Genomic DNA, 26133 nt, shown 5'->3' on the forward strand with positions numbered 1-26133 from the left:
CTTTACCATTTGGTGTTGCTCAGCGTTCTTCGATTTTACGCCATCAAGGACGTGTTTAAAATGCGGCAATTGAGTAAAACTAAAACTAATATTATGGCGACAGTGCTTTGGACTTTGTCTTTTCTCGGAGGCTTCAACCCACGTTTGTTTAATTTGTTTTACTTTACAAATAAGGATAGAATAAAGTTAGATTTTTCATTTAAAATCAAATTTAAATTTTTAACACCGGTTGATTGAACTATTCTAGTATTTATATTAAAAACTATTCCTATTAAGTATAAGCTAAAGACTTTTTTTTTTTATACAGTATATTTAGATTTTAAAGTGGTTTTTTGTTAAACTTTCAATATGAAGTTTTACACACTTTACTTGTTTTGAATCACACCTACATTAGAATTAATTAAAATATTGAATATAAAACATCAGTTTACATGCAAAAGTGGATAAAAACTTGCTATTATGGAGCAATCATTTTTTACTTTACAAATAAGGATAGACTATAGTTAGATTTTTCATTTGAAATTAAATTTAAATTTTAACACCGGTTGATTGAACTATTCTAATATTTATATTAAAAACTATTCCTATTAAGTATAAGCTAAAGACTTTCTTTTTTCAAATACAGTATATTTAGACTTTAAACTGGTTTTTTGTTAAACTTTCAATATGAAGTTTTAAACACTTTACTTGTTTTGAATCACACCTACATTAGAATTAATTAAAATATTGAATATAAAACATCAGTTTACATGCAAAAGTGGATAAAAACTTGCTATTATGGAGCAATCATGTTTTACTTTTACACGATAGACCTAACTGCTTTTGAAAGTTCTTTTGATTATGCTTGTGTTACGGCGTTTGTGCTCATATTTGCGGCTATACCAATGGTTATTATGGTTAGTTGAAACAAGATAAACTCAAAATTGAAATTGATAAATTGAAAACAAGTATTTAGAAAATAGCTGATAGTATGTATTTTGTAATATTATACTTGTTTAAGTTAAATTAAAATGTGTTTCTAAAACTAAAGAAAGAAGTTGAATTAATTAATTGCATTCTCTAACATTGTTTAAATCGAGGTTTTCCGAAATAGTTGAATGAGCTCTATAAGGGAAGATTTTAGCAACCAGGGGACAATAACTAGTAAGGAAACAAAAAGTTACTGATTAATCTACTAGTTAAAATGGTGATACACAATAATTGAGGCAATTATTTTCAATTTTTAGCCAACTTTGCGAATAAGATTGAGTTTAGGAAACCTTGGTCTAAATCATTTTGTTTAGAAAAAAATGTTTCGGAAAAATCATTTTACATGTACAGTAAAAATTCACTGTTTTTATTAATTGTTATACTTAAACTTTAAATATGATAAGCAAATTCATCAAAAAACATAAAAAACAACTAATTGCCTTTTTTGACTAAAGTCTAAGTTATAAATTAGTTTTATTTCATTTAAAATTTTATATTTTTTTAGATACATTTTACAATAAAAACAAGAAAATGTGTAAAAATGGAGTTCAGAAATTCTTTAAACTTAAATTCGGAAACAAGAAAGATCAAAATACAAAGGCACAGAGAAATACTCCATTATCTGATGTATATGCAAGTTGCAACTTTAGTTGTTTTTGGTTTGTAAAAAAAATATTAACTTTGGTTAGTTATTTAGCTTGTTTAAGAAAGTTTTGGTGCATCAAAATTTATAAAAAAGATTTAACATCTTTACTATTGATTGTGATTATTTCTATTAGTCATAATCTACTTACTAATATTATTGTTCTAAAAAACCACCATATAGCATTGATAAATATTTTATAAATAAAAAATATTTACTAATTTGCACTTTTTTAACACGAAAGTTTTAAACACTTTACTGCAAAAGATTAATCTTAAAGTATTGCTACATTAAAAAAAAATAAAAGAGCTTATAAACATGCTCAAACTAAATTTTGCTATGACATGATCATGATTTCTTTTTTTTTTATTTTACGAACAAGAAGCTAATTAAACAAACAAATAATAAAATAACCAAACAGCACCAATAGTTGTTCTTTACACATTGAAAATGTTTGAGTTAATACAAAGAGACTGGTACATAACAATATGCCTGTACACTCAAGCTTTGTTTGGGTTAGTTAAATAACTTAATTATCTTTTGCTTATACCTTTTTATTGAGTTCTTATGATATGTTTTTGATTAAGAAACTATAAGTAGTTTGTGATAAAAAAGCTAAGTTAAAATAACGTTGCATATATGTTTCCAAATAATTTTTTTATGCAAATACATAGTTTAAAATATAAACTGTGTATCCTGGCTAAAAGTATTTTAGTGTTAGTTTTTTTAAGTGCCAAAAATTTAGAAATACTTAAAAGTAAAAATGATACATTACACCATTAAAGCATAAAATTGTAGTTCACTCTTTATATACTTGTGTATAATATTCTTACAATAAGAAATAGAGTTCTGGTAAGTTGCTCAAACAAATATATGGTAGTTTCAGTTCTAAAACTATGTTGTATTTATGCAGAAAAAGTTCCAAATTTAGTTCAGCAAACTTTTTAGTTTTATCATAAATGGTAATTTAAAAATAAAGAAACAATATTGTGATTTTTTTTAGATTTCTTCACGTCATAGTAACTGTTCTTCGAAGTGGAGAATTCAGGCAGGACTTAAAAGCGTTGTTTTATTCATTTGGAAATTTCATATTGGGTATTTAATTTGGACTAGTAGAAGTTTTATCTACGACCAGCTTAATTCACAATATTCTATAACTAACTGAATGTGTTACTACTTGTCTTCTTCATTTATTTTCAACAAGTTGAACCAACTACTTAGTAAAATTATATGCCATATCTTGTCTGCACAAAATATTTTTTAGTATTGTATCCTAAATCGTTGTTGCACCTTGAATAATTTTTACTCGTAACTAACTTTAATAAAGCATAAAGTTTGTATTTTAGCTAATGTTGACCAAAACATTTAAACTTAAAATGTGGAGTTATTGATTAAATATAAACGATAAGCTTTGTTGATATAAAATGTTATGAATCTTCAAGCTAATGTACCGTTCTTATTTTTATTTATAAACTTTACTCTTTAATTTTTAGTATAAAAGTATATAATTCAAACTTATTTGTTTAGGTTTTTAGCTCTTTATAAATTTTTTCTTTAAACAGTATGTTGATTACAACTTTTGTTTACAGCATTTATTGTAATTTTCAGCTACTTTAGTTTCTATTTTTAAAGAAATTAAAGCCGTTGTTTATATTTGTTAATCACTAAGTAGAATAAAGTTTTAGCATGTATAGATCATGATTGGCATTGCTTTTTTAGTAATTCAGTCAAAACCAAAGCCAATATACTTTAAATGTTTTAATTATTGAAATAAGGGAACAAATTTTCTAGATAACGCCAAAATACTGAGTTTTAAATTTTAGTTTAAGTTCACTTCGGTAGCCTTCCTTTATGGACTGTAAATTTTCTTTTTAAAGATCAATATGGTTAACTGTTTTCTCGCCTTAAAATATACGATATACAAAAGATATATTGGGTTTAGTGTTCAAAAGAAGTTCTAAGGAAACACTATTATAAAAAAACTCGTGTTACAAAAATTTATTCTATTTACTGTTTCATTCACAAAAAAAAAAACTATTGTTAACTCCAGTTAAGTTTTTGAAATAAAATCATATGACACTTTAATGTCAATAGTATAAAAATGTTTTATTATGCCTTCGTTTTATAACAGAAACTAGTTTTTTTTTAATTCTTTAAAATTCGATGGATAATTGGTTTACAGTCATAGATACTGCATAAGTGATCATACTAGATTGACACTATGTCATTTGTTTTTATATAAGGTTAGATATGTAAAATCATCATAATAAACTACATCAATGTTAAAAAAAGTATAATTTATTTGCTTTTAGTTTTAGCTTAAAGCTTTTTTTAATACAACTAATATAATCATCTCTTCATTAAAAAAATATAGTTTCAAGTCTGAACTAGGTTATTAATTATTTTCTGTAGTTATAAAATTTTCTTTGGCAACGGTGATTGGTAAAATACTTTAGAAGTTAATTGAACATTAAATTGATATGAATAAGTTAGTACAGTTAAAGATTTCACCCTGAAAAATAATTAGTTTAATGTGTATTACATATAAAACAAACTTATAATTGCAATTGTAGCCACCACTACAGAAGTTCAAATGTTACTTTAACTTGCATTTATCACTATGAATTAAAAGATAAATGTAGCTCAAACATTTAATATATTTATTCATATAAATTAATCAAGTTTAATTAACTAATGCTAGCTTAAATGTTTATAATTAATTGAAACTTTTAACTGATTTATTTGTTATAACTGTTAGCAATAAACCACAATGTGTACAAACTTGTATTTTTGACTATTTTATCTTTTAAATCGTACATGATAAGTTTTTTTCCGGGGTATTTATTATTATTTCTGTAAATAAATTACTGAGTATATTTTTAGAATATTCAAAATAGTTCGTAAGTATAACAACTCAGAATGTATACTTCTTAGTTTTTAAAATAATTACATATAAGACTTACATTGTATGGTTTAATATGTTATACTTTACACAAGTTTATATAAATGTTTAACTTTTTCACAAAATAAGACTTATCATAGTTAACTAGCAGTTAAACCACACAAAAATTATTGTCTTCTAGTTTAAGATATAGTAGAAAGAATATAATAAAGTTAATTCAGTTTTGTACGATTTCTAAAACCAATGAAATTTAAGCTACTACGAAATTTATACTTTAATAATTATAAAACATTATCATTTAATAATAGATAAATGTACTAAACTGTATATTTTAAAATAAGCTGTAATCGTTATTTTATTAGTTACTGCTGATATACTTTTTATTACACTTACTTATATTAAACTTTATGAATGAACTTTGAGATAAGCAAGAGTTGTAAAAACAAAGAATTTTTTCTTCAACTTCGTAAAACAGTAACTTACACAAATAAATTGAATATAAGTTGATAAATCAACTTAATACTATTTATCTAAAACAGAATCACTTTTGTTATATATATTATTAATTAACTTCTTAGTCAAAAATGTCTCTAATATTATAAAAGTTCCTAAACTTTATACAAATATTGTTTAATTTAAAATATTAACAGTTAAACAACTTTTGTTTTTAAAAATAAAGCATATTTTAGTATAAATAGTATGTGGCAATTGCATGCTTTTTTTAGCTTGTATGTTTAAACATTGTTGGTTTATTTGTAACCGACAACTATTTATTCTCGTCTATGTACTTTTTGAAGGATGCAAAAGCAGCTTTAGCCTTCTTGAGCTTATTAAATTTTATCATAGGACAAATGCTTAAGGCTAAGGTTTTATAAGTGGAAGGTAAAAAAATAGTTCATGTTAGTTGAGTGTTAATGATGTTGTGAGTGAACTTGTTCGCTTTAAAAGTTGCTTTGATTAAATTTAGTGCTTAAAACTTCAGTTACAGTGTTTTTGGCGCTTAAATATGGAGTTGTAAAAAAATATTGATTTTTCCTATTTCATAAAAATTATTTTAAAGTCTTAATGTCCCTAAACATATTTCCCATAAAAAAAAACAATTTTTTGTTGTATTGAGCAGCTAAATTTTGGTAAAAATGTAAGTTTTTTTGTTTTCAGAAAGGTTACTGAAAATCTATAAAAATTGTTAAAGTATTAGAAGTATAATTAATGTGATTATTATTGAAAAAATTTAGATTAATATTTTCTTATGTTATTTTTGTTAGGTAAGAGCTAAAATGCGGCTTTGAAGCAAATTTTGAACGGAGGGTCAGCAACCTTGTGTAAATGACGGGCCAGTTTTTCTAGAAAAAATTCTCGCTGGCCTAAGTTATTTTGAAAACAGTATTAATTTAAACAAAAACATTTTTTTAAGCAATAATATGATAAAGTAAGTAATAACAAAGCACTATAAATCACTAACTATTAAATTAAGAGCTTAGTTGTAAGTTTCAATACTAAAACTTTTATTCTCGTCGTTTTAAGAAGTTATGTTTTATTAGGCTAAAAAGTGCATTGCGGGCCGCAGTTTTTCTAAACAATAATTACACAAAAATATTGCAATTTGTTATCCAAGTAAAAATTTTATGTTTTATGACGTATTTAGAACTCAAGAGTCTTTTTGGAACATTTTACAAAAAAAATCATAAATCCTTTTGGTGAACAAAACACAGTTTTGGCTTGCAGAAAAAATACTTATTCATCTACTAGTATCAAAATGATCTATACATTAGGCACAAAATTGCACTTCAACGTCGGTAAAGTCATTATCGACAAAATGATCGAGAATCATATCATCGAACAAATGTACAAGTGCATTGAAAAAGAAAGAATCGTGGCATTCGAGCGAAGTTTGGTTTTAAATCAGAACCAAGGAGAAGGAAAGTTGTGTGAAGAAAGTGAAAAGTTGATCGAAAGTGAAAACAATGAAGAAGGAAAAGTCGTTGAAAGAAAAGTATACGAAGATGGAAAGAAAAATGAGAAAAATGAGGCAAATGCATGTGGTGACAATCAAACTGGTGACAGTCTACCTGCTGACAATCTAACTCGTAACATTTTACCTGGTTACAACCTAACTGGTGACAATTTACCTGATGATGATTTATCTGCTGTCAATCAAACTGGTGACAATTTACCTGCTGACAATTTACCTGCTGACAATTTAAGTGGTGACAATTTAACTGGTGACAATTTAATCGATGCGCAGCTGATCGGACTATTTGTCGACGATTTTCACCAACCTTATTTAGCGAACGAGTTTATCACTTCAGTCGAAGCTCTGTCCGCCGACCGCTTTTCCAGCAAGGTCACTTTCTCGCTGACGGACAACACGATGTTCGAGGAGGCGGAGGACTTGTACGAGGAGCTGATGGAGTACCGGAGGAGCGAGTACCTGTACGTTGAAGCGAGGCTCACGGCCGGACAGGTGGTCAGGAAGAAGCTGAGAGGTTTTGGAAAAGCAATCAGGAGAGTGTTCAAGTGGAAGAACTGGAGGAAGGTCTTCGGGAGGAGGAAAGCCGCTACAGTGATTGCAGACAATATTTAATAATTTTTTCTCCGAAGAAAAAGAGTTCCTTGTTGGAGGGAATTATTTTAGTTGGACATCAGAGCCAACTAAAATTTTGATTTTTACGAATTTCATAAACTTTATTTATGTTTTATGTTTAATAAACTAACTCAATGTTGAAGCATTTGTCTTTTATTCTAAAATATGTATATCTTATCATTTAACATAACATACATACATTAACATGGTTGTTTATTATTTATCTGTTTTCTGTTGATAATTAAACATAAAAAGTATAAACTAGAAGTAAAAAAAACATAAAATTCTGTTAATAAATTAAACATAAAAAATATAAACTAAGAGTTAAGAAATATTAGCGTGACTGTTTGAAATTTTTTATATAATTTAGAAGTTAGTTTAAATTTATTAGGTTAATTAAAAAAGGCACTTTAAATTAATATAAAATGTTTTGTTGAAAACTTATACATTTTGTTTGATCAAAACAAGTTTAAGTATTGAAAATTAAATACAAATACCGTCTAACTATATAATCTATGATGTTAGGTTAGGGGTGAGCAGCTTTCCTAGTTTTCATATTTATAAAAAAAGTATTTCGTAGGCCCGACTTAATAAAAAAAATATCCCTGTACTTTATATACACAACTTTAAAAAACTCTCGCGAAGCAAAATTTGTAATGAAATTATTATTCAATTAATTTGTAATTATACACGAAAGTGTGATTTTAAAAGATATTAGTAAGTGAACCATATTTGAAATATTTAACCGTTGTTTATTGCTTATGCACAAAAATAAACTAAAACTACTCACTACATTTGCTACACTGTAGTGACTGGAGTTCTTTTTAAACTGTTATTTTAGCTATGATTCAAGTAGTTTAAACTTTAAGTAGTTTAAATAAAGTATGTTATGTACATTTCAACATTAAAGGGGAAATAAACAATTTGTTGCAAGTCTGTTTATATATATCTTTAACATATTAAACATGTATAATACTACAAATGTGTAAGGTAATACCTTTAGAATAATATAACGATAAAACATCTCCTCGACACATAATAAACTTACGCTTATAAATAAGTTTTCAAAATTAATTCTTTTAGATGCAAATTATAAAACAATAATTATATTTTCAAATTTATAGATTTAGTTTTTATAAATCGTTTATCGAACATCGTGAAAATTATTTTTGTAAGATTTTTTAGGAAGTCAAATGATAAGATTGAAGTTTTAAGTATTCTAACTAGAGTTACTTAATTTTTTGTTGTAACTTATTTTTAAGTTTTAAATTCAGAAAAGGTTTTTAAAACCTTTGAAAAACTTACTTTAACTGTTTTGGAAAGTGAAACACATAAATAAGTTTATATCTTTTAAGCAGATAAGTACAAATAAAAAATTATGACTCGCTTAAAATTTATTAGCATGAAATTGAATTCAAAGTAAATAAACTATTTTTTAAGTTTATTATTATAATTAGTTAAGTTACTAAGTTATTTGTAAAAACTAAATTAGTTACCTAATTAGAACAAACTTTAAAGTAAATTCTATGCAAACATAGCTACTTTTCATACTATTCTAGACTTTTTTACGGAATTGAAGATAAGTTTAAAATAGTTTTAAATTTTTACAACCTTAGTTTTACTTGAGAAGCAGATATGATATAAATTAGATAAAAAGCTTATTTTCAGGCCAAATAGCTTCAAAGTACTTATTGATTGCCAAAAGCGAGACAAGACTCATAAAAAAAGCTTTATGAGCAAGTTGTAAAAAGCTATTTCATTATAAGCAGCACTTTTTATAGTTGACAATTAAAGCTTCCTCCTTTCAGTATGCAAACCGCTTTGTGTTAATAAACAGTTTATGTAACAAGGTTAAGGAGTTTTTTTCATTTTTTTTTTAATATATACATTTAGTTTTGCAGCGAAAACCTTGAATATATTAAAGCTAAACACAGGTAAACTTTTGTACTAAGCATTAACCGTGTTAGTTTAATTTAGTTCGTATTTTAGATACTTTTATCAAAATACAAGAAAAAAAAACACTGTACGAACACAAATACAAAAGTCAATGATTGACACGTTTAAGTTTTATCTTAAAAGTTTAAACAAGCAAATAAAAAGTATGTTTAACATGAGTTGTGTTTTAACATACCAGAAAGTTAATGAGCAACTTAAAATAAACAAATAAGCGTAAAAAATTGCTTACTTTTACGTTAGTATATGTTTAATGTGGAGATTTAATTATTAAACACCCACAGGGGATATACATATTTTATTTAATTTTAGCTAATTTTTGACTATAAAATTAAAAACAAAGCTATTCTTAGCTATTTAGTTTTAATAAAATTTGCTTAACTTAGAGTAAGCATCATATCTTGCAGAGATGTTGTTTTATTTATTTTTTGTTTAAGTATTAATTGATGTGTTATGATAAACGTAGTTAAGCTTTGTATTTAAAAAATAAAAGTAATAAAATGCATTTAATTACTCACCAAGTTCTCATAAAAATTTAATTATATTGCTTATCTATAGCATAGAATTTTGTTTAAGCTTTATTGATGCAAAACTTTTATGGTTTTCCATAGGTTTAAAAGTTTAAATATTTGCTGCTTTACCATTTTTCAATTGTGTTCTAAAAATAAGATTTAAAGCTAGTTTAAATTTAGTTTAAGATTTTGATATTTTAAATCCGATTTTTTTTAATTCCTACTTTTCAAAAATTAACTGTTAATAATTGTTTTAATTAATACTAAAAAAGTATTATGAACTTGCTAATCTAGCAAAAGAAAGTAGATAAGTACGAAAAAAATATCTTATTAAAGTATGCTTGCTCAAAGATAAGAAAACAATATTGTTTTTTAAACGTTTTATAAAACTAAAGTTGTAAATTAAACAAATTTTAAACTTTTTACTTACAAAAAAAACGTTAAAGCATTTTTGGTTAATTTTGAGTTTATAACATTAAAATGATGATTCATTTATGTACAGTATGCACAACCTAAAAACAAAATTGGATTAAAAATTTTGTTATACAAATATTATGAGTAATTATTTTTTATTAAGACTTATATTTTTTATTTTCACTTTCTTGTCCTAGACATGACTTTAAACTGTATCCTGGTGTATGACTCGAAAACCGAAAAGTTTTGTCGTACACCAGGTCCTTAGACCAAATATTTGAGCGTTTTTTTTTGTTCAATAAACAACATATTCTAAGCTTAATTACTTATTTTCTGTTTCATTTGCGATGTATACTTGATGTCAAGTCACAAAACCATTACGCTAGAATATTTTATTGAAATAATTTTATCAAACTCTAAGGGTTGTATTTTTTTTATAAGATATCTACTGTACAAGTTTTTATTTTAGTTGGAAAATTACTTACTTAAACTTCTAGACAGAATTAATACAATCTATCTATGTTAGTGACTTGGAGCTGAAGTTTTTTTTAAGCATAATCATTTTAGTGTATAGTCTAAGCAAATAAAATTGACAAAAAATGCTAATACATAAGTATTTGTTTAACGTTTAGGATTTTCAATGAAAAGTTAAATTAAAAGTTTTTTTTTTAGTCTACTTATAACAAATTCTCTTTAGAACATTTTATCGAACAAAAAATATGTCGGACACAATCTACCAGTTTAAACTGAAGTCAATAAAAGGTCAGTAAAAATATAAAAAAGTCTTTATATTGATATTATTTTTATAAATCTAATTTACAAAATCAAGGGTCAGTGAAAAAATTAAACTTTTTATAATTGTTTTTTCTGATAAAAATTATCTGAAAGGTGAGGACGTGAGTTTGGAGGAGTACAGGGGAAAAGTGTGCCTCGTCGTGAACGTGGCCTCCAAATGAGGGTTCACCAAATCCAACTACTCGCAACTCCAACAACTCTACTCCCAACACCAGGAGGCGGGCTTGAGGATACTGGGATTTCCCTGCAACCAGTTCGGAAAACAAGTAAACTTTTTTATTTTGTTGTTTTCGCCGTTAAGCACAGCTATTTGATTTTATGACTTTTTAGGGTTTGATTAGCAATTTTTTCGAGATTGGTAAATCTTCAAAAACCAAGATGTATAAAATTACGTTTTTTTAATAAAAAAAAAATTGCTAGTATGTTTTTATAACAATCTAACACCTTAACTTAGTTTCTTATATTAGAACATTCTGATCCTAAAGTGAAAGTACTATTTAATCTTTAAACATTCGGAGGCTTACTATTGTTTAGCAAACAGCATATAATATAGGTTTAAAAAAATACTATTAATATTTTATTAAATACCAAGCTAAATATAACCATGTTTGTTTCTTTTTTTTATGTTTGCATTAGGCACATAGCTTCAAATTAGAAAAAAATAATTAACATAGATTTAACAATTTAAATTGCTTAAAGTTTTAAATGAAGGTTCTTTTTAAATTCTTGAAATAAATAAGAAAACATATTAGAAAATAATATTTAAATAATATTGAAAAATAAATCTAAGTTTCAAAACTCTAGTTTTCTTTTTTTAATGTGTGCCTAACTTTTAGAAGCTGTATAAGTATAGTATTTACAGGTTAATACTTTGTTTTTTGTATTTTACGCCTTACAGAAAATTACTTAAACTTGATAAAAAAAAGTTAGTTTTTTTAGAAGTAGTTTTAATGCTATATTTAAATTATAACAACAATATTATTATAAACTATTGACAATAGACATTGTTTGTGTCAGTACGTTTTTTATGTTCATACAAAGTATTACAACTATATCAATAACTTTTAAATTGTAAATAACTTAAAGCACAGTAACAAATATACCTATATAAAAAAAAACATATACAAATTAAAATAAAAATTGATAGAAATTACAAAATACAAGATGTTGTTTCTATGAAATACTCCTATAAAACTTGAAATTTCTCTCACAGGAGCCGGGAACAAATGAGGAGATTGAAAAATTTGCCAGGGAGACCCACGGGGCCACTTGGGACCTCTTCGAGAAGACGGACGTGAACGGCAAGAAAGAAAACCCCCTGTTCCGATACCTTAAATCCCACAAGAACGGCAAAGGCCTGCTCACCAACTCCATCAAGTGGAACTTCACTAAGTTTCTGATTGGTCGCGACGGTGTTCCCGCCAAAAGGTACGGGCCCAAGGACGCGCCGAAAAGCTTTGAGAAGGACATAAAGGCGGAATTGGACAAGCCGGTGTCAGGGCTGTAAAAAATTAAAACTGTTGTATGTGTTAGGACTTTGTAGCATAAATTAAAAACAAAAGATATTTTTATACAATTTTTGTTAGCATCAGATTCTTACTTATTATTATTTAAAATATTTGTTAAAAAAACTTATGTTTTAATTATATACAGTTTTTGAAATAATTAAATGTATTTTATTTTCATTTTTACGGTCAAGTCTTTTATTTATAGTTAAGTACAACGCACTCTGATTTTTTCTTAATTTAAACAAAACACAAAAATGAGTTATTTGATTGAGATACAGACTTGTTTATGACCGATTTTCAGTAAACTGCTCAGCAGTGTGAAAATCGTGAGACTTTTGCTTAATGCTGATCGGTTATTTGCGAGGTAACTTTTTTGGAGTTAAGTAATAAAAAAGTTTGTTTTTCACCGAACTGTTCAATTGATACATTTATGTGTTTCTTATTTTATGTTCATTTTCATTAAGACAATTATGTTTGAAAATTATTCTTTAAGAAAAATAAATATGTTCAAAATTTCTAACACAGATGTTATCAGACTTTTATTTCAGTCTTTTAAACTTTACATAAATCTGTTTGGTACTATTTAGTAGTGTAATTTTTCTGCTAAAATTATAAATTCTGATTTTATTTTATCACCTTTTCTAATAAATTACACCAGTTCTTATTTTAATTACACGTTAACAAATCACGTGTGTTTGAAATCTATTTATAAAAACTGTAGTTTATACTTAGTTTACTTTTTACATATTAATTTACTTAACTAAAAAAAAGTAAGTTATGTACGACTCGGAAATCGAAAATTTTTATCGACGTATACCAGGTCCTAAGACAAATTACTTTGAGCGCTTTTTTGTCCTTCAATAAACGATTATATTGATTTTCATATAACTCGCTAAATATTTTTTCAAAACTTAGATCACAATTTTATAGACTAGTAATGTTGTTGTTATAGTTAGATCATTTAATAAAAACAGTTATCAAATCAGTATTGTATGTTAAAATTAAGTTATGAATTCAACGGAAAATAAACATTCTTTTTTAAATTTAGATTTAACTAAGAAAGATTCTTAAACAAGATAAAACAGTAAATTTTTTTTTTAGTTTTTTACACAACCATTTTTTTTATTTTGTACTAAATTAGATTTTTAATTAAGTAATTAAAATAAAAAGTTTAACCAATAACAATTTTGAATAGTTATTACTGCATATAAATATTTTATGATGTGTTAAAAACTTTTTTTTTCATTGAACTTATTCTTAAGTTTATACTAACAGTATATAAGTTAATTTAAATGAAATTGAGTACACACTTTTTGTTTAAATTATCTCATACTTCTGTAAAAATTTCGTTATGAAATAACTATGTTAGATTTTTTATTGTTTTGAAATAAACAATAACAGTTTTGCTTCTGTATATAAACAGTATAAAATAATTAAAAGAAAATGGCCTAAATAGTTTTTAGACGTTTTCTTGTTAAAAAATAACAACAGCTTTCAAAATAATCTACTGCAATTATTATGTTTAATAATTAAAGTTTTATGAATTATTAACGAAAGCTGTTAAAAAGAAAGTGTATTGTTAAAAACAAAACTTTATTTATTTTTGAAAATAATTTTAAAAGATCAAAAAATGGTTTATTATTTCTTAAATAGTTCACACTAAAACAGTGTCATATGCTTTTTAAATATGCTTTTAATTCGGTAAATTCTAAATTGTAACTTAACAGCGTTCCTACTTCCTAAGAATTAGAAACATATAACGCAGTTGCGTAACTAATATAATACAAAGTTAAATAAAAGAGTTTTAAAATAGAATGGATGTATAAATTTTTCTTATCGTATGAGCTTACTTTGAAAAAATGGTAAGCAGTAAAATTTGTTTTAGCCGAATTTGTCTCTTAGAGTTTTATATACAATTAACTTTGGGTTACTTTGGCTCGAGAAGCTTTTTTTGCAATTAAAAAAAAATGTCCAAACTTTAGATCAAATTATAATCCTTATCTTTAAAGCTATTTTAATTTTTTTTTAATTATAGAGAACGTTCCTTTGCCTTTAATTAAAAAAAAATCATTGATTTGGGGTTTGAATTCAGTAGTGGCCCCTTTAAATTTAACGTTTTTTTTTTACTTATTTTAGCTTATCTCCAAAAATAAAACAAGATTTTTTTTCTTTTTTAACTTACTTGTTAAACTAAGTTTTTTATGAGTGAAATGATTTTTTTTCCTTTAAAATTTATTTCTTAAGATATCTCTAAATATCCCTTAATAAAATTTTCCAAAATATTCAAGTTTTAACATTGCTTTATTGCAAAAATAAAAGATTTAAAACAAAAATGTTATCGATCTTCTTATATAACTAAGTATTATATTGAATAAATATTAATTTTTCCCTTTTTAATTTTTTTATTTTATTACCAATGCAAGTTTAACATAAATTTATATTATTAGAGGGATTTCTGAGTCAAGTGCTATGAACTTATGTAAAACTTGAATAGGTCAAATAATAAAAAATAATAGAAAAATTAATATTTCCTTAATATAAAACTTAATTAAATAAGAATATAAAAAAATTATTTGAAAAATATTATATATTTGCAGTAAAGCCATGATAAATTTTGAATATTTTGTAAAATTTTATTTGGGGATATCTTAAAATAAAGAAATTAACGGAAAAAAAAATATTTCCATTATAAAAAGTTAGTTTAATAAATAAGTAAAAAAAACAAAAAAAAATCCTATTTTATTTTTTAGAAAAACTAAAATAAGAAAAAAAATTAGAAAGATGTTAAATTTTTAAAGGGGCCCAACTACTAAATTCAAACCCCAATCCTATGAATTTTGTTTAAAATTAAAGGCAAAGGAAAAATTTTTAGAAAAAAAATCTAAATTAGCTTTAAAGATCTGGAAAAGAATTGGATCTAAAGTTTGGACATTTTTTAATAATTGCAAAAATAAGCTATTCGAGCCAAAATAACCCTCGTAGTTTAATGAACCAAATAAAAATAGAAGTAAATTTTTAATAGGTTTGATAAAAATTCAAGAATTTGTCAGAAAATTATTATAAATAAATTGAGTGATCTAGTTCAAATAATTTATTAAGATGTTGCACAGAACAAAAGTATATTATTCAATTTTTTTCTACTGATTTTGTTTAAGTAAACTTAAGTTTTGAACTTTTTACTTTTTTTACGAAATAATTTTCTAATAGTAAAGTATTTACAAACATTTTGTAAAAGTTTTGAATCATAAAAAAATCAATAAAATGTTTTTGGAATGCTTAAACTAAAATATTAAGTTAATAATACTTATATTATTCAAATATTAGTGACATTTTTTCTAAAAAAATATCAATTAAAAATACTTTTTGCCACTAAACGTTTATTAAAAGCAAATTTAAAAACATTAAAACCTTTAGGCTAGTCTGTGAATATTGCTTCATAAAATATAACAATCAAGTTTAAAACTTAAAAATAAATTGTAATTGAAAGTAACTGTTGATAACAAGTTTTATCTTAACTTAATGTTTTAATAACTTCTTAATAAAAAGCCAGTTTTACAAGTACTAAGCCTAAGAATTAACTCATATTTCAAAGTATTTTAAATAAAATATATTTTAAACTACTAAAGTTTAAGTATTTAAGTAACAACCATAATATTAACATCTTAAAAGTAAAACTTTAGAAAAACTATGTTATTTTTATTGAAAACCGTTTGGTCTAAAAAGTAACATTCCCTCAACGTTAAAAATTGGCAAAAATACCGACATCTTAAAAAGAAAAATTGTACAAAAAGTTCATAATCAACTCTTTTTTATTGAAAAACAAGGCATTCTCAAATTTTTTCGATCTCGGATATATCACAGACCTTTTATACATTTCTTCCAATCCACAGCAGCTCACACCGGGCTCGACTCGGTGCTTTTCTTGTTCCTTACTTTGTGGCTCCTGCTTTCGACAAGGCTGTTGCTCAGTTGCTCTCCCTTTGAAGTTTTAACAAAGGGGAACAACCTCCTCTTGTTGTCCCCGTACGAAAATATCAGCATCAGCGCGTCCACCATCAGGTTGCACAGGACGCAGACGGGCACGCGGAGGCGTGACGTCATGACGCACGTGACGTAGACAAAGACGAGTATGGCGTCACTGGCGGTAAGTTGCAGCGTGCACCATATCATCCGGTACAGGGTACCTTCCAGCTTGGCGCTCATCCCGGTCGGCATCTTCTGGTTGAAGAAGTGGGAGGATATAGGCTTTATGACGTAGGCGGAGACAAGCGTCTGGAAGAAAATTTTTGAGGAGAAAACGCCGATCTGGACGTAGCCGTAGTAGAGGTTCTTCTCGTAAAACTTATTGTCGCTGAAGCAGTCGTCAGAGTTGGTGTTTACGTAGGCGAAGTAGGCTACGTCGGCTACGAACTCCAGTATTGAGAAAATGACGATCACCACTGAAAAGACGCCGGCTCTTTTGGCAGCCGTCAGCTTAATAGATCGATTCACCGCTTTGTAGCGGTACGTGAAGATCAGGTTCTGAAAAACCTTGCTCGCAATGATTAAAAATTTAAACACCAGAGGGACTAGAGCGCACAAAAATTTGCTTTCTAATTTATACTCGTACCCTCCGTTTAAAAGTTCCAACACGAAAATGAAAATTGATAGGACGAAGCAGTTTAAGTTGCAGAAGAACACGAACAAGTTTTCTTTCCTCCTCCCCCCTTTGTAGTTTTTTACGAGGTAAGTGAAGCTGGCAACTGCCAAGTAAAGTGCGATAGAGAGAAAAAACGCTGCGCCCGTGTGATCCATTGCATATGTTGTTAAGTACTTTTGGTACGAATGTTTTTTTTAGTTATACTTTTAGCAGTTACAAAAATTTCGAACAGCTGATTACTGAAAAACAAACCTGAAAATAATATTTGTTAACGGGTTTAATATTTTTAGACAGTAATGAAAAAAGGTTTTGATAGTTTATTAATAGTGTAAAAGGCTCTGATAAAGTATATCTTGTTTAAAAAAACAACGTATTAAAATATTTTTGTTATACTTACTTAACTATAAAAACACAAAAATTATCAAAATTTGTTCAAAACTTGTTTTGGTATGAATTAGTAAATAAATGCTCTATTGTCGCAGAGTTAATGTAATAATGTAAATTTAATTAATAGATAATGTTTATTTCCAAAGTATGTTAAGTTATTGGATTCTGTATACCTTTGAAATTAGTTTAAGATTAAGATTAAAAACTAATAATATTTTAAAAAGTCTTATTTTTTTAACAATTTAAGCCTTGATTTATTAGTATCACTAAAATAGTGTAAAATTACATAAAAAACGGTAGCATATTCTTATCTAAAATTTTGAAAAATAAAAAATAGAACTACTCAAACAACGTTTTAGTTTTGTTAATTAAATAAAAATCCTTGACAGACAAACAAGTTTAAAATTTATACATAGCAGAAACCTTTAACTTTAAACTAACGATTTTCCCTGTTAGATTGGTACTTCACATATACTTCTTAAATATTTTGGCGGTACTGAATGCTTTTAAGAATTATATTTAAAAATTATTTTTGACTTGCAATCTAGCAACGATTTTAAGTATTCCAATTTCTCAAAATTTAAAATTTAAAATTTAAATCAAAACAAAAGCTTCAGTATTCAATACATACTTGTAAGTACTTTTTTAGCTTAAAGCATATCTGCATGAAAACTTAAACTAAAATCTTAAAAAGCTGCCAATTTTTCAAAATTTAATGATTAAAACGACGTTTTTTAGAGTGTTTTTTAGTCATTTCAAAAAATTACGTAGCTGAACAAGTATAAAATATCTAAAACTACCTAATGCTTGCTTTTAGTTATGTCGACTTTAAATTTAATAAAAAGTTTTTATAGCTAAATATTTTTCATATGCAATTATTTTTTTTAGAATGCACATAAAATTCATGTTTTTCATACAAATGTTTTAAGGTGTTTATCACAGCAATCCACATCTTAAATAAGTTCTTAACTTTTGAAAAATTTACTTTACAAAACTATTAAAACAAACAAAAATTTATTACTTGTATATTTCACAAACTTATAACTTATAAAAAAATTAAAAGTAAAATGTTTCTAATGTTTAGCGTATAAACAAGTTATGCGTTATAGTTTTTTTTAATCCTGTTAAGCAGGTTAACATTACTTTAATTAAGTAGTAATAACACTTTAACACTTAACCTAATTTTTTTATTGGAATCAACTTAAATATACAATTAAACTGTTAACTTATTATACGAGTGCGTCGTACAATAAAGCAGATTATTAGATACAAATTTAACTATCCTAAATGATAAAGTTTGAGCCTATAAACGTAAAAAAGTACCTAAGTCCAAATCTAAATTTACTTGAAATAAATCTAACAATTCTGTTTTGTTGGTAAAAATCTAACTGTATTTAATTTATTATTATTTTGTAAATTAAAACAAACTCCTAAATGACAAATTAAAAACCTTATAAAGTCAACAAAGACTGATGAGCTTAATAGTCATACGTAGCAAGTACCTTACAAGTTTAGTCAAAAATAACAAAAATGTGCAAAATAGAAAAAATAAAAAATAAAAATTAGATTAAATGAATTTTTTAAATTGTTTTTATAATTTTTCGCATGAGTGCACGTACTTTCTTCTACCCTAGTAACTTTTAATTCTGTATTCTATACACAAAAGTGTGTACTCCAAACAAAGTGATTAAACTTTAACAGTAAACAAAAAAGTTAAAAATATTTTGTTACACTAAAGACTTACTTTATCAAAACTTTACTGAGCTAAAAAAGTTAGTCTTCTAAGAAAAAATTAAAGTTGTCCTTTGATTTTATTTCAAGAAAAAATTTCTAGTATTTTTTAGCATTTTGACCTTTTTTAGAGCAACAAACTAAACTATGTACGATGGTGCAAGAAGTTATTTTTGTAAAGCTGGTAAAGTCTCTCAGTCTATTTTAGCTCAGAGTATTTGCTTATAAAGTTTAACAAAATTTACTACTTTTCCAAAAAATAAATCAAAGCTAAAACTCTTTAAAAAAATTTGGTTTCTAATCTATATTTTACAAACAATGTTTTTGTAAAACTCACAAAAAGTTTTTTTATTTGTTATTTTTATTTTAAGTATCATTTACGGTTAGTTTAAATTCTTATGGCAAGTTATAAAAAATGTTAGTTTTAGTTTTTGATAATTCTACTTTAATTTTACTAAAAAATGCAAACATATATTAAAACACTTTATTGGTGAAAATAAAAACTGTAAAAAAAAAAATTATTACATTCAACTATACTCTCAAAAAAATAAACTTTGTAATTTCTTTTTTTTTAACTCAAAAAATCTTTGCACAATGATAAGCTTAAAAAACAATCTAAATTAACTCTTAAAGGTGTTAAAAACTATGAAAAATTGTTTAATTAACAATTGAGAAATAAAATCTTGTTAATAAGACTGATTTAAATAAAATAAAACTCTTGTAATTCTGAAGTATTAAATTTAATTACTTAATTAGCAATAATTTACCAGGTTAATACAAGAGTTTAGTCTACGGGATTATGAACTATTACAACATAGTTTTTCTTTATTTTTTCGTAAAACTTAATTTTAAAATTGTGAAAAAACAGTAGTAGTAAATTTTAAGTTTAAAAAAAACTTTAAAAAGCAAAAAAAGTATACTCGTTTGTGTTACAACAACAGTCGTTTTTATACCTTTTTTCATAAACGATAGTCATCTACTTTAAGTTAGTTTTTTTAATTAAAACTTTTAAAAATATTATCTATATGTATTTATAAACTATAATTGAAGCCTAGAATTATTCTTTCTACATTTACATTTTTTGATTGTTACTATGTTGTAAAATACACGCTTTTTTTTTGGCTACTGTCTAGTTTGTAAAATAAATTCAGAAAATTTTTAACCAGAATGGTGAAAATTTGAGTATTAAAGTAAGACTTTTGTTGGTTTTATGTTAGAAAAATAGCTAATTAATCAAACTTTTTAAAGTTTTTAAAATTCTTGATATATATAAATTTCCACTTTGAGATCTGATCTAAAAAGACGTTTGGCAACGTGTCTGCTTTACAACCTGCACTGTTTTTTGATCAATTTTTTTATTGACAAAAAGTTTTTTCATTGCCAATTGTCATTGAAATGTAAGATTAAAAGATGTTTTATAAAATTTTCAAGTTAATATACACGTTTCACGACTTCTAAATAATATGTATCAGGTATGGTACAACAAAATTTTAAATTTTTTTTTATTTTTTCACGAAACTAGTAATTCACGAGGCGCATAAAATTTGACAACTTTTATTGTTATCTTTTAAAACTAGTTTGATATTCTTATTTTCGTAATAAAAGTTTTATTTTTTTAGTTTTTACTTGATTATGTATTCTATATATAAACCACAACCAAAAATTAACAATAAGTTATAATATACTTATAAAAATAGTAATCATTGAAATCATTTTTACACAATTTTCCTTTGAACACAAGCTTTGTAATTTTTAATAAATTTGAGTAATAAGTGCTTTTTTTTCTGATCGACTTAAAAAAATAAAAAGTAAAAAATGATTTAAAGTAAAATGAAACCTTTGAATTAAGACTTATTTTGACAGATAAAAATTTAATTCTCTAACTATATCCCTTTGTTGTATTTACAATAAGAGAATCTTATAACAGACTAATACTAATTAGCTAACAATGCGCAAAGTTTTAAAACAGTTTCTTAGTTAAACTTTGTTTTATAACTATTTTTTTACTATTTAAAAAACTTTAATTTATGAAACCATCGTTATTACTTTCATTTTTCTTATTTAAATGCAAGCATGGTTATATAGAACCATTTATAGATACAAGATATTATAAAAACTAAAAAAAGTAAGCAGTCAAGTTTGTTTTAGTAAAATTTGTCTCTTAGATACTTTTATTTAATTAATAGTTTAGTGTACCGAACGGAAATAGAAGTACATTTTTACTAGGTTGGATTAAAGTTCAAGAACTGGTAATTAAATTATTGTAAATAAATTCAGTGATCTAGTTAAGCAAATAATTAAGATCTTGAACAGAACAAAAATACATTATTCTTTTTTTTTTCTACTGCTATTGTCAAAGTAAACTAAAAGTAATTAATGAGTAAACTTTATTAAATAATTGTCTGATAGTTAAACATCTAACAAATTTTATTGTAAAATTTTTATATAAAAAATATAAACCAATAGATTGTTTTGTAAGTGCTTAAGCTAAACTATTTAGTTAATAATGCTTATAATATTCAAACATTAACGACATTTTTTCTAAAAAATATCAATTAAAAATATTTTTTGCCATTAAACGTTTATAAAAAGAAAATTTAAAAACATTAAACCTTTAGGCTAGTCTGTGAATATAGCTTCATAAAATATAACAATCAAGTATAAAATTTAAAAATAAATTGTAATTGGAAGTAACTGTTAATAATAAGTTTTATCTTAGCTTAATATTTTGTTAACTTCTTAATAAAGAGCCAGCTTTACAAGTACTAAGCCTAAGGATTAACTGATGAGCGCGTCCACGATCACGTTACACAAGACGCAGACGGGGTCGCGGACGCGTGACGTCATGACGGAGGTGACGTACACGAACACGAGTATGACGTCACATGCGGTAAGCTGCAGCGTGCACCATATCATCCGGTACAGGGTACCTTCCAGCTTGGCGCTCATCCCGGTCGGCATGTCCTGGGTTGATTTTTCCTTTGAACACTTTGAACCTTTGAACAAATTTGAATTATAAGTGCTTTTTGTTCTGATCGACTTACAAAAACAAGAAAAAAATGATTTAAAGTTAAATGAGACCTTTGAATAAAAACTTAGTTTTACAGACAAAAATTTAACTCAGTAGCCATATCCTTTTGTTGCTATTAGAATGAGAGAATTTTATAACTGACTTATACTAATTAGCTAAGAATGCGAAAAATTTTAAAACTGTTTCTTAGATAAACTTTGTTTCATAACTTTGTTTTTTACTATTTGAAAATTTTATTCTATGAAACCATCGTAGCTACTTTCATTTTTCTTATTTAAATGCAAGTACATGTAAAAGAATGTTTCTTTATATAAAACCATTTAAAAGTGTAAATGTTATAAAAACTAAAAAAATCATAAAGTAATTAAAAAACATTATTGGTAGATCTTACATATAAATATAGTAAGATAAGTTATTTGAATTTTCAGGGAACAAGATTTTATACAAGATTAATTAAAAAAATATTTATGTCAAAGGCTATAAAAATAGGTTTCCTGATTGAAACATAAGGATGATTTTTTAGCACGTTTTTTAAATAGTTATTTATGATGAGTTAGATATTTCTCAAAATTAAGTAATAAAAGTTATACAAGCAAATTAACTATTTTGTTTATTACTAGGTTTCAGTTGGAAAAACAGATCAGTTTGTTTTACCACCAAAACCTGGTTATTAAATGGAGTAGTTAATAATTTCTGTTTTATTTTTTTTAACCAAATTTGTTTTATAATCCAGAAAAGCTTTATTCGCCGAAGTACTAACAAAGGATATTTTACGCATTACACACATACAGTATTTTATATAAAGCACTGGTTTTATTCTTCAAACATAAGGTGACACCATGCGCTTTTGATAACAGCAGATAAATAACCATTCCATCAATTTATACTGTCAAAATTTTTTATAAAAATTAAAAGTTGTCGAGTATAAAGTATATCAAAATAAAAACTATCAGCACTTCCGTTTTTACTTTCGTTTAATTAATTGTTCATTACTAAAGATTTAAATATTTAAATGATAAAAAAAACTATGTGTAATAGCTCGTAAGAAACTTTATAAGCATGTGGTGTAGGACTCGATAACCGAAAGGTTCCTTTGTACACCAGGTCCTTAGACCAAACTTTTTGAGCGCTTTTTTATTGTTCAATAAACAATATATATATATATATAGAATAAGGTTAATATTCAAACTTGAACACCTTCTACTGAGCCCACTTGAAGGGCTTTAAAATAATTTATTGAAATGATGATTTTAAAAATACTGAAACATATGTTTCATAAAGACAAAAAAGATTTTCTTTAATCTTCAGCCAGTTCAAATTTTAATCTTCAGCCTGGTTGTTTAAATAAGAGGAGTGAATTCATATCGTCTTGTCGACATATGAAAAAGCTCCTTTTAAAATACAACAAATTTTGAAGTATTTTATAGTCAATTAACTATTGTTTTCGTTAATTTTAGTTGTTTGATTAGTTAGATGGTAGATCGATTTTTGTACTGAATATTTGTAATGTACAATGTTCAATTCTTACGTCATAATGTTTTTGTTTTTTTGTAAACTTTTGCATCTTCGTATACCAAAGTGCTTTTTATTTTCAATTTAAACTGGCTGAAGATTAAAGACAATCTTTTTTGTCTTTATGAAACATATGTTCCAGTATTTTTAAAATCGTCATTTCAATAAAATATATATACTAACTTGCAGAAAAAAAATTAATAGTAAACCTACATGACTTGTAAATGTGATTATAAAAGCAAAACGCAAGTTTTTATCGATATATATCGATTTATATTGAAAAAGATTTATTTAAGCACTGACGAGATCTTTGATCGAAACTTAGTTTGTAAATTAAATTATTGAAAGAATAAATTTATTATTCCTCCTCAAGTAGTTGAGATCTCTCTGTTTGTTTTCTTAAAACTAAAACATTTAACATTTTATATATGATAATTTTAATTTTTTTAAAAATTCACTAAAAAATTTTTGAAAAATGAATTCGTTTTTAAGTTCAAATAACTTTGTATTGAAAATTAAGAAAGATGTTTCTTCTGTAGGTTGTTATTTTAAATTAATGTAAAATTTACTTAAAGTATCATAAAAAAGTATTAATTAAAGTATTTTTAGACTTTTAAAAACACAGCGACAGCGAATTATCTTTATTTCTTCAAACAACTTGGTTAATCTAAACAGTAAAATCAAGATGGAAAGTACAACTGGAATTTGCAATTAAACTTCAACAGTTTTTATTACTATTTTGTAACTTTTATATCATTTATTTTGGATTTTCTATTGTATCGAAAACTGAGAAACCCTAATTAAAATAATTTAAGTTCTTTGATAGAATTAGAATAATGTCTTTTTATAAAAAACATATTTTACAACTTTAAGTCTGTTTTGATTTAAAACTTACTTTAAATTTTTTTGTGTGGTATTTAAATTGGGTAGCTGTCAAAATTTCACGAGCGTACAAAGTTGCACGAGGGGACAAAATTGCACGAGTGCACATAATTGCACGAAGATACTTTAGCACAAAGACACTTTTGCACGAGGGGATAAAAGTGCTCGAAGATAAAATTGCACGAAGGTACTTTTGCACAAGCAGAAAATTTTGCACGAGTTATTTTTTTTCCCTTTTATACTTCGATTATTGTTTTTTTTTTCTTTTTTAATTTAGATTATTTTTTTGCTATCACTGTTACCCCTAACCCTTACCCTCGGTCGGTAAGCTATTTATTTTCTTATTAATTTTATTTAGTTTTTATTTAATATATTTTTTTTATGTTTTATTATTTTTACTATCACTATTACCCCTAACCCTTACTCTCGGTCGGTGGCTTTTTTTTTTTTTTTTTAATTCTTGTTAGTTTTTGTTTTTGGTTATACTATCAATGTTACCCCTAACTCTTACCCCCAGTCAGTAATTTTTATTTTCTTTTTTATTTATATTAAATTATCTTTTAGTTTTTTTTCTGTTTAATTTTAATTCTTTTTTTTTCTGTTTTTTATTACTCTTGTGAAAAATGTAACTCGTGCTTTTATGTTTTAATTTAGCTTTAACTTAAAAACTTATGTTTTGAATTAAAACAGCGCTTTAGTTGAACAAAAGTTTTTACCTAAAACATTTTTTTGAAGATTTTACGTTTAAAATTTTTTTTGTCAGTTGACTTTCTGTAAATTTAAGTCTTTTTTTTGTGTTCTTTCAAAATAAATAATAATTCCTTTTATACTTCAAAAAATAGTCTTATAAGTTTATTTCAGTCATCTTACTTTTATGACCTAAACTATGTAGTAGTAATTTAAATAAACTGTGTTTAGTATAAATTTTTATATGTAAAATTAAAAATCTCTCTGTATGACTACTACAACAACTGTTTCAATCAAAGGTTTAGTTTTCAAGTTGTAAAGAAACTAATTTATATTTAAAAAAAAGACAACGATTGTTGATAAAGCAAATTTTATTGAGTAAAGCTTTTTTTTGTATAAGCAGGCAAAATAAAAACCATCATATAAATACACTTCATTACTGACGTAAACTAAGATTAAAATATTTTTATATTAACAATACATCATACTATAATCAATATTTTACACTGAAAAATACAAAAACATTTTTAAAAGGTAAAATTAAAACGTGTTTTATAAAAGTTGTCAAACTGAACATATATATTAATAAGCAACAAACATGTCAACTGTTCGAAATTTATCATCAAATAACTTCAAAGTCATTTTAATCAAAACGAAAATCAATAGTTTATAAACTGTTTAAAAGCTGAGCAAAATTAATTATTTCCGAAAAATGTTTACTTACACACATTTTGTTTTACTTCAGTTTATTTAAATTGTATTGGTATGCATTTTTAGCCCATATGAAGCCAATCTGAAAAAAATATTAAAAAGTTATTTACATTTACATGTTAAGTTTTCGTTTGACCAAACATTATAGTGTATGTAAGTTACTCGATTTTTTAGTAAACAAAACGTTTTGTTAGGTTATATCTTGTATAAACTACTAAACTTAAATAAACAATATAAATTAAAATGCACTCTTTGTTATATTAAATAGCTTTT

General features: G+C 25.3%; 1 protein-coding gene across 1 annotated transcript; it reads left to right on the plus strand.

Moving 5' to 3' along the window:
* The first annotated feature begins 93 nt into the window (after positions 1–93).
* Positions 94–12279, plus strand: LOC145843000 (glutathione peroxidase 1-like). Its single transcript, XM_082950469.1, has 5 exons — positions 94–142; positions 745–896; positions 5361–5403; positions 10857–11038; positions 11986–12279. Exons 1-5 carry the CDS (start codon positions 94–96, stop codon positions 12277–12279), a joined length of 720 nt encoding a protein of 239 aa, XP_082806595.1.
* Positions 12280–26133: the final 13854 nt, after the last annotated feature.

This window comes from Thalia democratica, chromosome 8 (genome assembly GCF_965202585.1).
Source record: "Thalia democratica chromosome 8, ktThaDemo2.hap1.1, whole genome shotgun sequence".
NCBI lineage: Eukaryota > Metazoa > Chordata > Thaliacea > Salpida > Salpidae > Thalia > Thalia democratica.